This window comes from Solanum lycopersicum, chromosome 10 (genome assembly GCF_036512215.1).
Source record: "Solanum lycopersicum chromosome 10, SLM_r2.1".
Lineage (NCBI taxonomy): Eukaryota > Viridiplantae > Streptophyta > Magnoliopsida > Solanales > Solanaceae > Solanum > Solanum lycopersicum.
Genome location: NC_090809.1, coordinates 53,756,136 through 53,774,459, shown reverse-complemented (window position 1 = coordinate 53,774,459; position 18,324 = coordinate 53,756,136). Strand labels below are relative to the sequence as shown.

The following is an 18,324-nucleotide window of genomic DNA, read 5'->3' as shown; positions in this document are numbered from 1 at the left end:
ATAGTTACGTAGCAACTGATTCTATAAAAAAGATTCTTAAAATTAAAATATTTGTATAATTATATAACGTATAATAAGTCAATAATTTATGTATATTTATTCTTGCCTTGCGAAAATATTATATACTGCCAATTCCAAAGGAAAAATTAATTAATAAATTATAGTCAATTATAATATTTAAAAAAAACTTATGAGAATATAATGTAGTTAAAAAATTAAACAAGTTTAACTCTTTTTTCTAAATTTTCACTTTTTAATATTTCAATTTATCATGTAGGGGAAAAACAAAATAAAGAATTAAAGAAAAAGGAAAAGGCGCTAAATCTCGATTAAACCCAAAATTACTCTTTCAGATCGCGAGGAGAAGCTTTGTTCAAATATGGCGAATCAAGGCATTGATACTTCATCTGCAAGAAAAGGCTCAATCACTCATGTAATCTTTGACATGGATGGACTTCTTCTAGGTATCAATATGTATAAGATCTCACTTGCATTTTGCTCTCCTACTCTCTATCTTTGCTTTAATTTTATTTCGAAAATCTGAATGAACTGAGAATCCAATGCGTAATGTGCTCGTGAGTAGAGTTTCTGAATGATTGATGTAAACTTGGTATGCAATCGTTTGCTAAAATTGTTCTTTGGATGTTGTTAATTTGATAATTGGGAGTCAAAATCAAAGTTTGAGTGTGATGTGTTCTGTCCTTGTTGTTTTTCGGAGGAGAGGAATGAGTATGCTAATGGACTATTGATTGAAATTGAAGAGTTAGAATACTTTAGGATCTGTAAAGATAGGGTGGGGACTTCAGACGGCCACTGAAGTAATTATTCAACGACATTTTCAAAATTTAGAAAATCATTTTTGAAGGGTGAAATAGCAGTGCCCAAAAGAAAAATACTGAGTCACTGCTTGAAGGTAGTATCTGATTTGGATTTTGAAGTAGCCTTTGCTAGTGATGCTAAAAGTTGTCAATTATAGTTGATAGGTGAACAAATCCATAATTCTGGTCACTTTAAGTGAGTCCCTGTGGGCTGTGACGATTAGACCATCTCTTTTAAATTTTAATGTATTCTGTTATGCTTTTCTTTATAGATAGACTATGCCACTCCACATTCCAGTGGAGAGGCTATGATAAGTGTATTCCTCAATCACGTGGACACGTTTGTATGTCTCTGTCTTTCTGATGTGACATCACATATCTAGCGCATAAAATGCTCAAAAACTAAGACATTTTTCACCTGTCAAAGAAAACACAGTGCATTTTTTATTATCTTTTTCCCTAAACAAGCGGAATTAAGAGTAAATTACAGAGACTTGGTGGTTCTCGAAACATGTCATTATAGCAGAGAATTCCGTTCTTGACCTTGTTCTGTAAACAATATAAGTTCTTTGACTATATATTCTCCTAATTGGAGAAATCAATAAATTATGTAGGATTGGTGGTTCTAAAGCATATCATCGTAGCAGAGAATTGCATTCTTTTTGTAGATTATATATTACTTACTGCCTGTACGTGGTTATGATTTTTAGTCAGTGAAAACCTTATACTGGTGTGTGTCTGGAGAGGATAAATTAGCAATAGGACAGTCGGGAAAGTTCCTTCCACTGTGCACTATGTCATCTTTCACGAATTCTTCTTTCTGGAGATGTACAAAACTACAATCAACTCTTATACCTAAGACAGTTTGTTGTGCTCACTAATCTAGTTCACTCTTTATCAACCAAAAAGAAAAGATATCTAGTTCCCTTGTTCTCTCAAAGCAACAGCAAGATCCGATGTTGATTTATTATAGGGGATCTGAAAGATTAGGAATTGATCCATGGACTGGTCCATTTGAATTTTGTGTGACATCATTTTCTTTTTTACTTAAGGTGTTCTCTTATTTGGATTTCCTATTGCTACCCAAGTTATCTAACTTAAAGAACCACAAAATTCATACAGCCACATCTTTTATGCCTTTTTGTGTATACCTATGTGGTTTGACCATAGCAGACATTATTTGATATGTACTTATCCCATCACCTGATATATTAAGACACTGCAGTCTGAAAATAAAAGAACTTCTAAGGATGGAAGCAAATAAGTAACCGTAAGAAGGTGTGAGGGTAGATTGTTAACATAAGGGATCAAAGGGCAGATTCATATATACCAGGCCTTTCCCGTTTGTTATATTCTATTGGAAAGAAACAAGTGAATCTTTGTGTGGTCAAATAGATGCTACTTGAAGACAAATGTTGGTTGACTGGCTTCTTCTTTTGTTATCAGACACCGAGAAATTCTATACGGAGGTCCAGGAGATTATACTTGCTAGGTATAATAAGACTTTTGATTGGTCACTCAAGGCAAAGATGATGGGGAAGAAGGCAATAGAGGCTGCCAGGGTCTTTGTTGAAGAGACAGGAATAAGCGATTCACTTACAGCCGAAGATTTTCTTGTAGAGAGAGAGGAGATGTTGCAGAAAATGTTCCCCACAAGCGACCTCATGCCAGGTACAATTTTAATAAGCACAAGAGAGGATATTTTTGTTTATTCATTTTTCAAGTTTCAGCTTTCTCACCCTTCCTCAGTTCTGTTCATAAGAGGAGCAGACATTTGAACATGTAAAACTTATGGAATTGACTATTTATCTTAAATGGCAAAAATTTGTGGATCTTGATCAAATATTCAAATCGATTTTTTCACATCCTATATAACCTTCTTGACTGAAGACGGAACTGTAGTCTGTACTATATGTGATTTCCCTTTAAAAGAGAGTTCTGATTTTCATATTATATACACGGATAGACATTGTAACGTTAAAATAATATACATATATATAAATATTATGCATTTACCTCCCATATAGGCATCCAAATAGGACTGAGCCCTTTGTCAGGCTATTGTTTCCTCAAAATTATGAAGTAAGACATCAGTTTCTCCACAATATCAATTTTTATGGTTGTATGATGAATTTTAGGGCCAGAAAAAATTGTGATCAATCATACTACTTTTTACCTATTATTTTCCGTATTGGAGCATTCAATTCCCACATATACTTTTACCTTTATAACTTGTGCAAAAAGCCCGGGTGAAGTATAATTGATCCAGTAGATGTTGAATTTAATTCTGGATAGTCTTAAATAGACATGCAGGGACAGCTGGAACATTTTCTGTTATATCTGGTAATCTTTTCAATATTCAAGTTGGATTCTATACTTCCTATTTATGAAAAAAGAAAGAGCGGTGAAGGTGGTGGATATGTTTTCATGAATCTCTGTTGAAGCAATATCTTATCCTTCAACATTCCAAATTTTGCTGAGGAAGTACCAGTTATTAACGATGAGATACCCATATTGAATGAACATACACAAGCTGCTAATGGGGTTTCAATCCTTACTCTTTATCTCCATCTTTTCCTGCTAATAGGGCCTAGCTTATACACATTTTACAAAGAACTACCAATAGAGGATAACTTAACTGGTTTGATTTTTAAAGTTTTTGAGAGGCTTTTCTTTACTTGATGGAAATAGCTCAGTTTTCTTTCTTCACCCAAAGTACAACCAGGGACACATAATCTCTACTTCTCTAGATGCATAATAAAAGGTTCCTCCATAACATTTATGCTATATTTTTCATATTAAAGCCTTGAGACTGTCCCTGGGGATGGCCTAGCTGTTGAGAGCCAAAGTAACAGCCGTGATCAATTAATATTTATATCTCATCGGAGGCAACCCTTGTTGAAACTTCCAATTTGTCTATGTTTTGGTCGGTAGAGTTATCAGGCACCTGTGCAAGTGGGAGATAATAGTTACCAAAGGAATTTTAGTTAAGGTGTACTGCAAGCTAGCCTCAACAGAGTTGTGATAAAAAAAAGTTAAAACCTTGAAACTTGAGAAAAGAAAAACTCATTTTAAAGTGATTTTGGACCATATAATTTCCTAGATATCGAGGAAAACACCTTCAGTACCCTCTTGTGGTATACACTTCAGAGTTGGAAAACCTTTTTCTGCGAACATGAGAAATGATTTTCAGAGGTTTCTTTTTGCTCCTACCATTGCATTGGTAAATGATTAGTTTGACTTTTCATTATGTGTATTCTGCATCTTTTTAACTCGTTGCAATAGTTTCACCATTTGAGAGTTCACTATGCATAAAGATTGAAATGAACAAGTCAATATGTAGCATGTATATGCTAATTTTCATACTTAATATCCACTCTACCTTAGAAACAACTGTTCTATACTTACATTACCAGATGCACAGAACTTGATAACATAATTATCCAAGATGGGTTACCTATCAACTTGACAATCTCTTGCAAGAATTACAACATGATCATTAATCTTCTTCCTTATTCTCTTTACATGTGAATTCTATCCAACAACTTCTTGAATAATATGTTTTCAAGTTCTTGCATCCAGTAATTTTAGGGTGTGTTTGGTATGAAGGAAAATGTTTTTCATGGAAATTGTTTCCCTATAAAATGTTATTTAGGAAAACAAGTTGACTTCTAACTTGTTTTCTTATGTTTGGTTAGTGAGTGGAAAACATTTTCTAGTGTTTGGTTGGTGAGTGAGGAATTTTTTTAGGAAAATAATTTTCTATCCTCTTTCACCACCAACCCCCTTCCAACTAGATCTTGATATTTTTCTATTATTTCTACACAAACTATCAAATACTAATCCTTTAAAATAAGATCTCTAATTTTGCAATGAATATAAGATATTTTATGTATCGAACTGTCGTTTTAATCAAAAAATAACTTGAAAACAGCGTACCATACATTAGTACATGCTTTTAGCTAACACTATACTATACAGTGAGCCTTGAAGTTTTTCACATTATTGTGCACAATCGCTCATCTACACTACACACATATCAAACAGTAAGTTGTACAGACATATCATAATATTATACTTGTGAATACTTAGTTCAATAACACCATTAAATCAATAAACTAACAATTTGTAAACATGTAAAACAACTTTGTCTCAAGCATACAAATCAAATTCAAGCAAAAAGATATCAAGTCCTCTAATAATAGTAGTACTATATAGAGGTCTTCCTATTCACTTATATATTCTATTTATGTAGTCGCTTGAACCTTTCCAACCAAACCTTACGAAGATTTTGATTTTTAGCCATGAATCCCTAGCTAAAGTATCACTTTGTACCAAATAGTCAAAAGCATCCCCTAAGAACTCTTCCCCATAACTTCAATTGCCATAACTTCTTCATACAACCTTGTCACATCTAATCGGCTTCAGCTATCTTACTTATTGCCGCTGCCACTTCTCCAAGTTTTGTTGAAATATCACCGACCACATCTTGCACATCAGAAGGACGATTTCTTTTACGATTTGACTTGACTTGAGAAGTTTCACTCACATCTTGCTCTCTATTCTCCTTAGATGGTCCTTCAATCTCATCTTCATTACCTTTCTCTGAACTATAATCCAAGCCTATATCTTCAAATGACTTAGCACAATCACCCTAGCTCGATCATTCCCACAGACAAGAGACATTTCTTCAAACATATAAATCTTCTTGTTGATGAACTTATCATGACTAGGATGCGCCTGCAATATAAATGACAAAAATATGGTATTAAACAAGAGACATCAACATATAACACAATTATAACATAAACTTCATGAAATGGCGAAATATAGAACTAAAACCACCCCCTCTCTTTTTTCTTCTTTTCCTATAAAACTACAGCCTTAACTCTTTAATTTCTCACAAACAAAAAAACAGAGTTCAAGTCAAAATTAATATCTTAGATATTTCATGAATATCTTGAATATTCATAGAGTTGCATAATCGACGTGAATACTGATTACAACAATATGCATTGCATACACTCTGGGACTGGCAGTAATCATCTTCAAGTTGTCATCCCATCCAAGACCACTGTTGTTTAGTAGAGTTTGCACTATATTCCATGTGCTTCTTAGCGTTTTGAGATGATTCTCCACATGCTTTGGAGAACATTCCATTCCTAATTGTTCATTAATGGCATTCGAAACACAATTAAATGAGATAACCTTAAACTGATTGGTTGATTTATTTCCCTGCTTCACTTCATCCGCCAAGATCTCCAACATCAAATATTCCATTGGCTGACTACCTAAACTGCTTCTCTCCTTTTTTGCCCATTGTTTACTGTTACAGAAAACATTCAAACATAAGAAAGACTCCCCCACTCTCCAAGTTGAGGCTTTTGTTTAAAAATCTGATTCAAACAGCCACTTTTAAACTAGAAATTAACTTTTTTCATGTGAGAAAAGTAATATCACAATATAGGCAGTCACTCATATAACATTCATAAGAAAGTTTACTTTCGTACTTCCAACATAATGTACAAGTAGGGAGCAGGGTGATTAACATCCATACAAGGAAATGATCACAACTAATTTTTAGAGCAATGAACACAATATTCGGATGATTTTTTAAATCAATTTCAACAAAGCGACCAGAAAAGAATAAACATTCAACAGGGAAGTCAAAACTTTGAAGTAGACACTGACACTACAAAAACATATTACTCCCAATCTAATCCCATAACTGGTAAAACAAATGACTCTTTGACAACAACAGAAGCAAACAATAATGCAAAGAAATCTATGTCTGCTACTATAGCCAATGGTAAAGTAAACAACAATAATGTTAAAAAAACAGCAAGATACAGTTCACAAAATCAGGCCATCTATTGCTCCTACACAATTCTATATACAACTATGTTAATAATATGTACTATTTTTCATAAAATGATTAAAATTTTAGTATGTCACTTACAGCAAACCATGGATAAAATTGAAAGTTGTTCCTTATCTCCGGTTGAATAGTACCATCTAGTGGTTTTATAAGGATAGGGTAGAGCTTCAAAACTGCTTGAAGTACCGTGTGAAAGCATCGATGAAAAGATTCAATTGACCTATAGAAGTGTGATCCAATCTTGCGAAATCGTTCAAAAACCAACAATCTCTAAAAATATTAATACTTGTTCTTGAAAAGACATGTGTTTGCTTGAACTCAACAAATTGTTTCTTCTAAGAGCATTGCATAGTTCATAAAACACATGCTTGCTCATCCTTATTTGTCCTATACAATAAATATCACTTCTATTCAAAATACTATTCATGTAAAATTCCCTTTCTTGATCTTTATTCCTATAAGGTTCTCTAGAAATGCTACTTTGATTTTTACAGGCTACATTAATTGCAACTCCGAAAGCTAAAACAGATGTAGCTACAGCTCCAACTATTGCATCATCTTCATCTTTATTTGTCATATCCATCTGTTCCAACGACCAATATAACGTAATTGCGTTTATGATATAACAAAGAAAAGGACATAATAAGAAAATCTGCCAAGGCTTATAGCAACGTCTGATCAATTTTGAGGAAATCAATATCAAAACCAGCAGAGAATTGAAATGTCTTTCCTCCAAATTACCCAATATAAAGGAAAAAAACAAGAAATCTGAAGGGAATACAAAGAATCCACGAAAGGTAGTTTGAATCCTAATTGCAGCCCATTCTTCCCTAACAGCCTTAAAATCTTTAGGAGGAGCTCTAACCACAGCAGCAATAGTAGCTGTATAAGCATCATTGTTCATTGATGAACAATCAGACCCTTCTGACCCAACACCATTTCTCTGTTTCAAACCCCTAACATCACTCCTCCATATCTTCCATTTCTTAACAACAAACTAAAATCTAAAATCCTATTTCAAATCTACATATCTGTGAACAGATAACATTACACACACACCAAACATACTTGGGTCAAATCCCAGAAAAGTATGAAATAATCGAAAGTAATAGGCCACAATTCATAGATTTACCAAAAAATATTGAATCAAATGCATAAATTCACCAAATAAAGTCAAATTCAAACTCATGAGCAAGTATTTCAGCAGAGAAGCAAGTGAAAGATGAATATTTTGAAGAACTTCGCTCAAAAATGGCACAACTATAATTATTGAAAGCATACCTTCGAATTTCTTACACAAATATGAATGAGAAGAACAACAATGGAAACCCTAAATTTGGAGAGGAACAAGCTGGAGAAATAATAGAGAAACAGCCTCCTTCACTACGTTTGAGAGTGGGCAAGGGGATATGCTGAGGGGTGAAATTCGCTTGTTGCGCGTCGGCTTCTTTTTCAGAAAATGATTTCCGCAGATTTGTTACGGAAGTCGTTTCTGCTGATTTTAGGAAAACAAGTCGTTTGGGAAAATGTTTTCCCAACATTTTGTTGCAACCAAACAAAAGAAAATAGGAAAATGTTTTCCAGAAAACATTTTTCCATACCAAACACACCCTTAGTTTAGAACATTTGTTTCTGAAGTAGAGTGGATATTAAGTATGAAGACTAGCATATAAATTCTACATATTGTTCATTTCAGTCTTTTAATTTCATTTAATGCAAAATTTGTTTTAGCATACATGAATTTCTTGCTTGTTTTAAGTTTTTCTCCTGTTATAGGGGCCAGCCGCTTGATTCATCACCTTCATGAAAATGGGATACCAATTTGTGTTGCTACGGGGTATGTCATCTTCTTTTAGTTTTGTTTACTAGAAAGTTTACCATTGTGGCATAATTAGTATAGCAAGTAGAAGTGTAAAAATTAACATACGCTAAGATAATGTTTCAGAAGTAAGATTCAAAAAGTGAACTAATATAAATGCATTTTTCAGTACTCACACACGGCACTTTGATTTGAAAACTCAAAGACACAGTGAACTTTTTTCACTAATGCATCATATCGTTCGTGGCGATGATCCAGAAGTTAAACAAGGGAAGCCATCACCTGATATATTCCTTGCAGCTGCGAACAGATTTGAGGTAATTTTATGATTTTTGTTTCTCTAGATTGTGTATATCCTGAGAGATCTCGCAGCTATGATGCTTATCCTTCTCTTGGTTAGTCTTGTATTACATATACCTCTCTTAGTATGGTCTAACTGATAGTTTACCGACTAGACTTTTCAAATATGCCTGTTTCAGTTGGCTTGGTTCTTATATGAAACTTCAAATAATGTTATTTTCTTAAAAAAAAAGAAAATTTTCTCTGTGAGCTATTTACGGTGATGCAGTGATCAAACACATTAGTCATCTTCCAAATGAAAAAGTAAAGTCAATGATTTTTGTTAGGATGTTGCATTGTTTTGCCATCCCGGAAGTTATATATGAATCTGACTCGCTCATATCAATCCAACCCTTGTCCTCTGCATGTTCTACAGTTGTCTTGCCATCTTTAACTTAAACTAATCAAGGTGCTGCACAATATTGTAATATGGGGTGTAGTTTGACTTAATACATAGCTTAAGAAAGAAATAAAGACTTTTGAAACTTGTGGTCTAAAATAAGTAATAGATGATTGTGTGGCTATAAATCATTTCATGAAGTGTAAAGTAGGCATTTTAAAGTTTAATTGTTACTAAATATAGAAATTTGTCATTCGTTTTTGGGACTGACTAAAAAGGAAAGCGAGTCATATAAATTGGGACATTCCCCAATATAACCTAATTAAGTATATGTCAGCATCAAGGCACACAGAGCTGTGCCAGAAAACTGTTAAGCCTAGCCCATCTCGAATCACCGCAACTTATATTTTCTGGACATTGATGTCAGCGAAGTCCGGTTCACTAGATTAATTTTCTGTCTCTTCCATCTCCATTCACCAATCTTAACCCTGGCAACTTCTATATCAGATGGAAATTCCAAAAGAAATCTTTCATTGATCATTTCAACAACCCCAAGCTTTGATGCTGCCAGCTTTTTCTGGGAGCATTGCTTGTCTTTTCCTCCTTCCATGGACTGTCACTATCCTTATGTATATAAAAATTTATCTGAAGTTATGTTTGAAAAATATGTATTTTGATTATTCAAAACTCAACATGGGAACTTTTTGGGATAGACAGTGTATTCAAAAGAGAAAAACTGGGTCCCAAGTGATTTTTATATGGTAAAGTATGTTTGAGAAGTTCTCTTTTTAGAAAGGACACTATTTTGGGATAAAATAAAATTGGAAGGTGGGCATTTGATATGAAGCGGAGAATATATAACATCTAAAATTTCTAGGATGTTTTACTACAGAAAGGCAAAATCTGTTCTCAAAATTGTACAGTGAGAGACTACTTTTTCTGAATGTACAAGCCTTTACAGAAGAAAATGCGAGTTAACACGATTTTGTTACCAAATCTGAGAAAGTTAGGTGTAATTTGTGAAACTAGAATAGAGATCCTTCAGATAATGGAAAAGTAGAAATATGGTCAGTATAGGTAGTCAATTATGAGATATCATGGATGCCTATGAGCTGTATTCTTTATGTTTAATATTGACAGGGTGGAACAGTAGATCCACAGAGGATTCTTGTATTTGAAGATGCACCCTCTGGTGTCCTCGCAGCCAAGAATGCTGGAATGTAAGTCTATTTCCCAAAATTTTAATGTGTCGGGTCATATCTTTTTGATTTCTTCTAGTAGAATAACTTGAGAGAACTACATGATTACTTTCCATGATTTTAAGGAGTTCAGATACCAACTCTCCTTGTACTTTCCTGTAAATGCTTGCTCAACTGTATATCCTTAATTTTGTTTTTTTCACTGTATGTTTTTTTGTCTTAGTTATTCCTATGAATATTTTGCTTAAATGCTTGCTCAACTGTATATCCTTAATTTTGTTTTTTTCACTGTATGTTTTTTTGTCTTAGTTATTCCTATGAATATTTGCTCTCAGTCAGCAGTCTTATGTACTTGACATCCTGTGCAAAAGGTTATACTGATGGTTTCAACATGTAAATGTAGTTTGCCTTTTATATTTCCTCTAGATTTATGTCTCAACAATTTGGCACTAAGTAGTTGATTAACTCGTAGGTTGTTAATCTTTTGAAGATGACATCTAGTAATTGAGAAAGCAATATGATTTTGGTCTGGTACTTGGATTCAGAGCACTCATTCAGGATCTTGCTTTTTTCTTCCTCCTATTTTGGGGTTTTTGTCTTGACTTTCATGAATCTCTTTGAACCTATCAACATAGCAAGTGCTTCCTGCTATTTTAATTTTCTGTCTGATTTTGTAATCTTCTTCGGGATCATTCAATAATCTAAAGATACATAGTACTATTATTCCATCCTCAACTGGCCTCTATTTGCTACTTCACCGGGACCCTGAATTTTCTATGACACCCACACAAGCACCGAGTTTTTGGCTGTAATGGATAGACAATATTCCTTGTTTGGGTTCTTACATATGCAGACCCAAATCTCCTGCTAGTAGTGACCATTAGAGTCCTTGTAACATGGTTCCTTTTTGGTGTTTGCTCTGGTTTCTTGTGTTTTGCTAATAGTTTTCCTGCTTTGTACTATGAGGCTATGTTTTTTTCCTTAAATTTAATTTCTTCAGGTCTGGAATTTAGCAGTTTTCATGAGTTTTGAACTTGCTCATATTTGTTTGCTACTATTAATTCTGCATTTTTTGAGTCCTATGAGGCATGATTAAATGCTAATAACATGCTTTAGCTACAAAAATCCTCAAAGTTCTGTTTGTTGATAAGGGTTTCTTCTGGTAGATGTAACACGTATGCCAAGTGGGTCCTGAAGTGGCATTAAGATTCTCATTGTCATTGATATAGAAGATCACTTGGTTGCATTTTGGTCTCTTTATTCCCCGTTCATTGCATTAATGTTCTTATGAGAAAAGTGAAGGTACAAATATATAGTTGTCAAAGGAATGTGTAAAGCTCTATTTGTGCTATCATCTACTGACTTGGGTTTTATGTTACTACATGCAGGTCAGTGGTTATGGTTCCAGATGCAAGGTTGGATAGTCAGTATCACCAAGTCGCTGATCAGGTTTTGAATTCTTTACTTGATTTCAGCCCAGCCGATTGGGGATTGCCTCCATTTGAAAATGCATCAACTAAACTCGATTAGTTTAGTTTGATCATGATCCTAAAGTTCCCAAACGGAGCCTATTATGAATTGAAATTTCAGATTTTGGGGCTTTGCCTCTAGTTGTTATTCATAGAATTTCAGCTTCAATTATTTACTTTAGATACTAAAGGTCTCTTAATGTTGAAATGAAGAAACTATGAATTTGTTGTATTGCAACTCATGTATGCCCGCATGATATTTCTTTTGATATGGTAAACTCCATTCTCCCAAGTGGCCCTTTTTACCTATTAGGTTATCTCTCTCTTGTCATATGGAGTTGCATGTCAAAAGTCTCAAGTGTAGTCCTCTACCCATTTAAAATTTCAAGAGTCATAAATGCAGTTTCGTACATTTTATAATTTCGTGTGCTTTATATGTTGAAAATCAATAAAAAATAAATGATTGTCGTGTAGGAAATCGGTTGATTCATTTCAAATTTTCAACCCATCTTGAACAGTATTGTGACTCCTAAATCTAACAAGACTCGTAACATATCAATGACTATATCAGGGGAACGAGCATAATACCTATTCTCATGCAGTCTGCCCCTAGTGCTAGAAGAGGTAACCTATATTGAGTCAGGTGACTTGCTAAAGTTCTAAGCTGAGCCTGCTGATGAACATCTTGACCTTGCTTACCGTGGATGGGAAACCCCTCAATTTATGAACTATCTTACCATATCCAAAGCACCCACTAGTACTAGCCATAAATATTCTTGGATGATTTTACCACACTTCTGACAAGGAAAGTGCATCCGCTAGAAACACTGTCTTAGAGCACAAGCAGAAGATGGGTTTGGACTTTGAGTATTTTTGACGAACATACCTCAATTTTTTTTTGTTTTCAAAACAAAAAAATAAAATAAAGTAAAACTTACACAAATGATTATAGTTTGAGCGTTATTAGATTGAAATGACTATAATTATCATATTTAAAAAAATAGCTACTGTTCTAGTTAAAAAATAGTTGAAATACAAAAAACTTTTTTTTAATACAAAAATATATTCAAACTAAACTGTAACTGAATAGATATTTTCAGCCCTTAAACCCACTAATTTGGTACTTTAAAATTGTAACTGACCAATACTATATAGGATTTTGATTAATTTATAATATAAAAAACGTTCATTCTATCAATATCTTATAGGATTTCTGATCAGTTTAAAATAAAAAAAATGTTCATTCTTTTTTCTTTATTTCACGACTGAAACAAAAAAAAAAATTCATGGCTACTATTTGTGTTTTGATTAGGCATTATGGAAAATGGAGCAATGAGAATTGTTATGTAGAATACAACATTGACGGGATAGTGTTGAAGGAATATGCTTCATATTCTGATTAGTTAATGTGATTTCGGTACAATTGAACATCGACCTTACAAAAAAGTGTATAAAGATTAAATACACAATTGAAGGTGACGACACGCCATGGAGATACGTAACGACATGGGTGTGCGCGTATATGTTCAGTTGAAAAAGATGAATACTCAAATTGGAGTATATCCCTTGTGTGTTAGTATTTTCGATATTGATATTGTATATTCTGATTCTGGAGAAACTTCTATTGAGGGTGATGTCTTGCAACTTGAATTCAATCAAGAATTAAATGGTGTGAATGATACATCAGCAATTGTCCCAACGTTTGGCGATCAAACAGTAGATACATTTGATGGTGAAAATAATTTAATAATTACGAACAGATCGCAAAAGGAGATAATGGTGGATCAGATATACATGGATAAGTCGACACTGAAGAATGTGATGGAAAAGTATTAAATTCTTGGTGAAGAGGTCAAACTCTATGATTGTGGACTACATTATAAGTTCAACCAAAATTGGATCACTGCCTTGCTTTTCCTTAACCTCCACTACCAAAGAAGGTTCTGCCCCATTCTGAACTATTACACCACTATCTGATATGCTCATAAGGCGAACTCCTAAATGAGTAAGCCTGTGAACATCCTTCACTAGCTCCTTCCTTTCTTCCTCAAACATGGTCTACACTACCCATAGATAATCTACTAAGAGTATCTGCTACTACATTCTCCTTACCAGGATGATAATGCACAGTCATATCATAATCCTTAAGGAACTCAAGCCATCTCCTCTGGCGAAGATTCAACTCTTTCTGGGTGAACACCTACTGAAGGCTCTTATGGTCAGTGAACGCATCTACATGAACACCTTATAAGTAGTGTCTCCATATCTTGAGTGCAAACACCACTGCTGCAAGCTCGAGGTCATGAGTTTGATAGTTTTTCTCATGCACCTTAAGCTGTCTAGAAGCATACGCTATAAACTTATCTCGCTTCATCAACACACAACCTAGGCCAAATCTAGATGCATCACAATATATTACATAACCATCTGAATCCTCTTGTAGAGTCAAGACATGAGCTGTAGTCAATCTATTTTTCAATTCTGCAAAGCTTTTCTCACAATCATCTAACCATTGAAACTTGACCATCTTTTGAGTTAACCTAGTCAATGGTGAGGCTATGGATGAAAATCCTTCCACGGACCATCGATAATACTCCGCTAAGCCTAAGAAACTTCTGATATCTGTAGCAGAGGTAGGTCTAGGCCATCGTTTCACTACTTCTATCTTCTGTGAATCCACTCCGATCCCTTCGCTAGACACAATCTGACCAAGGAAAGCATCAGATTGCAACCAGAACTCACATTTTCTAAACTTAGCGAATAACTGGCGATCCTTAAGAGTCTGTAAAACAATTCTCAAATGAATCGCATATTTCTTCCTCAAATCGATAAAAGCTGGAGGAGCATTGGTTAGTCAAAACGACATAACTACAAATTAGTATTGACCATACCGAGTTCTGAAGACTGTTTTTGGAATGTCACTAACATAACTACAAATTAGTATTGACCATACCGAGTTCTGAAGACTGTTTTCGGAATGTCACTATCTCTGACCTTAAGCTGATGATAACCCGATTGGAGGTCTATCTTTGAGAAGTGACTAGCACCCTAAAGTTGGTCAAACAAGTCATCAATCCTGGGGATAGGATACTTATTCTTGATTATGACCTTGTTCAACTGTCTATAGTCAATGCACATTCTGAGAGAACTATCTTTCTTCCTCACGAACAACACTAGTGCACCCCATGGGGAAATACTAGGTCTGATGAAGCCCTTATCTATAAGGTCTTTCAACTGCTCTTTCAATTTCTTAAGCTCTGCTAGAGCCATTCTGTAAGGAGAAAAAGAAATAGGCTGGGTATTTTGAAGGAGATCAATTCCAAAGTCGATTTTCCTTTTGGGAAGGACTCCGTGAAGATCTTCTGGAAATACTTCTAGAAACTCACAGACTTTTGGAATTGACGCAAGAGTTGGGGTTTCAGAGCTAGAATCCTTAACCCTAACTAGATGATAGCGATAACCCTTAGAGATCATCTTTCTAGCCTTAAGGTAAGAAATGAATCAACCCATAGGCAATAAGCTACTAATCTTCAATTCTAGGATTGTTCGTCTGGAAACTAGACTGAGGCATAATAGGAATGTAAGACAGGGAATTTCTGTATATCCGTCTAGCTATAACCGAGTCACCGACTTTAGTAGAGACTGAGAAAGGTTCTGAGAGAGTTTCTGGACTAATACTGAATTGGACTGCTATATTGAGTTGCAAAAGACAAAGTCATCTCTGTTGTCTTCCCACTTAGTAAATTCAACCATATGTGAGTCGCATCCTTAAGCTGGTAGGATGCCAATTTCACCTATCACTACCAGTTACTTGTATCAAACCAAATATTTTCTTGACCTCATCAATGAACTTCATGGGTCCTTCCCAACTTGTGACCGTAAAAACTTAGGTGGATTCATCCTAACAAAATCAAAAACTCTGGCTGCCACTAATCGATCAATTCTATTAGTAGTAACTCAAATTTTTTGATTGTTCTGGTTGGTCATACTCTAAGCCAAAAGCTGAATTGGTGTTCTAAAACTCTACATTAGAACTTCCTTATATGGTATTAGAGGAACTGCATTAGCATTGCGTGCATTAGCATTCCATGCTTAAGCTCTACGAGAAGGCATGATCTTAAGCGCACAACGTCGAGTTAGAATGAAATCATATCATAGCTTACACATGATAAGAATAACAAGAAAGTGAAGTTTTCCTAAAAACACTTTGTAGCCTCCCTCTCATTAGATGTGGTGCACTTCACACCCATGAAAATGACTCTACTTAGTGCGGCTTTTCAGACATCCTAGGACTCTTAAACCTAGTGTTTTGATACCAAGTTTGGTCACACCCCGAGCTACCCCTGAGACACGGACAAGGAACCTAGGACCACAAATAATTCCAAGCTAACCCTGCTGGCATTATCATGAGCATACTAAAGAATATAAACTGTTGCAGAATCTTAATCATAATTTTAAACTGAAAATATGGGGAATACCCATATTCTATAACTGAGATAAATGTAATCAATGAGTTTGATACAAAGAAATTATTAACTCAATACTAAGCTGAAACTAACTATGTCTGAAAATAGCCTCTAAACTGGACTAGAAATACTGGGACAAGCCCCAGCTAAATCTAGCAAAATCTGAAACTAAAATACTAAATACTGTATAGAAACTCATGACTATTGTCCTTGGAGAATGAGGACTCACCACTAAATTTGTTGAACTGAAGATCTTATATTGATCTATGCGTGATCTGGATACTGAGAACCTGAACCTACATCATGAAAAGCTGTAGCGTACGTATGTGTCAGTACTTGAAGGTACTGAGCATGTAGGATAGAGTAAAGCTGAAACCAAACATAACTGAACAAGCACAAAATCAAGTATAATAATTTGAATAGGATATACTAAATAGCTGAGCTAACTGAATGCAATGACAATTTTATAACATGTTGAAATTGAATACAGAGTATACTGATAAATGGTCAATGCAAGAGAGTCTGACTGAACTATGAGAGCTACTAATAACCGATAATAAAACCACATGAGCTAAATGTGGAGTCCAATGTATACACCCCATCGAGAGGACCCAATATACCCTGCCAAAGGTATTAAGACATGCTGGCGTGATCACTAAACTGATTGCCCACAGAGGGGAGTTACAACTTACTTGGCTAAAAGTTTTGGGACTAATTGGGTACGCTGAACCGTAGTCCAACTCGATATTATGCTACTCCCATGAATTATATAATTAACTGATTATGACTGAGTTTCTGTAAATATGGGATAGCTCAAAACTGAACATGCAAAATGAGAATGCAACATTTAATTTGATAATGATGCATTAAAAATTGAGGCATGCATAACTGAATAGCTGAAATATCTGACCTAGCATGTGTTATTCAAGAACTAAAGAAATACAAAGCTAGGGTTCTGAAATTCATGCGATAAACTGAATAATAACTTTACAATCTGATTTGTAACATATAATTAATAAATTCATGAAGTTCTATCAAAGTTCTAAAAACCCTAGGTTTAATCATGATAAGCGAATCAAGAACTGACTGAAAACTAGGGACCCAATGGGTTAAAGAAACCCACTAGTGAAGTCCCACATACCTGGTGATGAAATTCACGGAGAAATATTCAGATTTCGGGGCTAGAACTTCTGGAAATTTGCTTCGTTCTTAAACTAGGATTCTCGACCTTTTTTCCTTTCTTGCTTCTAATTTTCTAAGTTTTTGATTAATGATATGACTTAGATAAGTTTTTGTTATGTTTCTAGGATTAAATTTACTAAAATATGATAATTTAGGATCAAAACGACGTAACTTAGGGTTTAAATGAAGTGGTAAAGACCAAAGAACCCTTGGTATGTTGCTGTTGGACCAAATAATGACCTGGACAGACGGTCCGTCTCTGTATGTTGGGCCTGTTTGATAGTCCTTTATTAAAACAACATGAATTTTTACTGGGAGGTCGCATTTTAGCAAAATCAGTGGCTGTGGAAAGATAAATCAATTATGTATCTTTTGGTAGGTCATGGGACACATACTTTATTTTGTGTTGAGAGTTATGATCATTTTAAGTTGACCCAACTATATTTCCCCCCTAATTGTCTGCTATTTCTCACCTACGGTCAGACCTACGGACCGTGCTAGTCATCCATTGCTCTTGTGAGAGAGTGGGTGAATAGAAATGTCGATCGACGATCACAGTTTACGGACTGTAGTCTGACCTACGGATTGTAAGTCCGTCCGTCGATCATGACTTAACCAAATTTTCCTTGACTGAGATTTTGGGGGTTTCTGACCCCATTGACGGATGTGCAGAATGGACCGTGGGTCAGTCTACGATCCGTCGATGGTCCTGTTGGTTGCACCTGCAGATTTTTCTGAAAAGCTAATTTTGGTCTGTTTTGGATACGGGGTGTTACAAAATACTAATTAAAAAGTAAGTTATTTGAAGTAGTAC

General features: G+C 34.8%; 1 protein-coding gene across 1 annotated transcript; it reads left to right on the top strand.

Moving 5' to 3' along the window:
- The first annotated feature begins 268 nt into the window (after positions 1-268).
- On the top strand, positions 269-12,154 carry LOC101258109 ((DL)-glycerol-3-phosphatase 2-like). The gene is made up of 6 exons (XM_004248642.5): positions 269-464; positions 2,265-2,489; positions 8,473-8,533; positions 8,685-8,832; positions 10,335-10,414; positions 11,782-12,154. Exons 1-6 carry the CDS (start codon positions 380-382, stop codon positions 11,921-11,923), a joined length of 741 nt encoding a protein of 246 aa, XP_004248690.1. The 5' UTR covers positions 269-379; the 3' UTR covers positions 11,924-12,154.
- Positions 12,155-18,324: the final 6,170 nt, after the last annotated feature.

Excerpts from the sequence above, each read along its gene's own strand:
- LOC101258109 (XM_004248642.5), top strand. The coding sequence starts at position 380 with ATGGCGAATCAAGGCATTGATACTTCATCTGCAAGAAAAGGCTCAATC. Across the intron at positions 465-2,264 it reads CATGGATGGACTTCTTCTAG|ACACCGAGAAATTCTATACG; the intron begins GTATCAATATGT and ends TTTTGTTATCAG. Across the intron at positions 2,490-8,472 it reads CACAAGCGACCTCATGCCAG|GGGCCAGCCGCTTGATTCAT; the intron begins GTACAATTTTAA and ends CTCCTGTTATAG.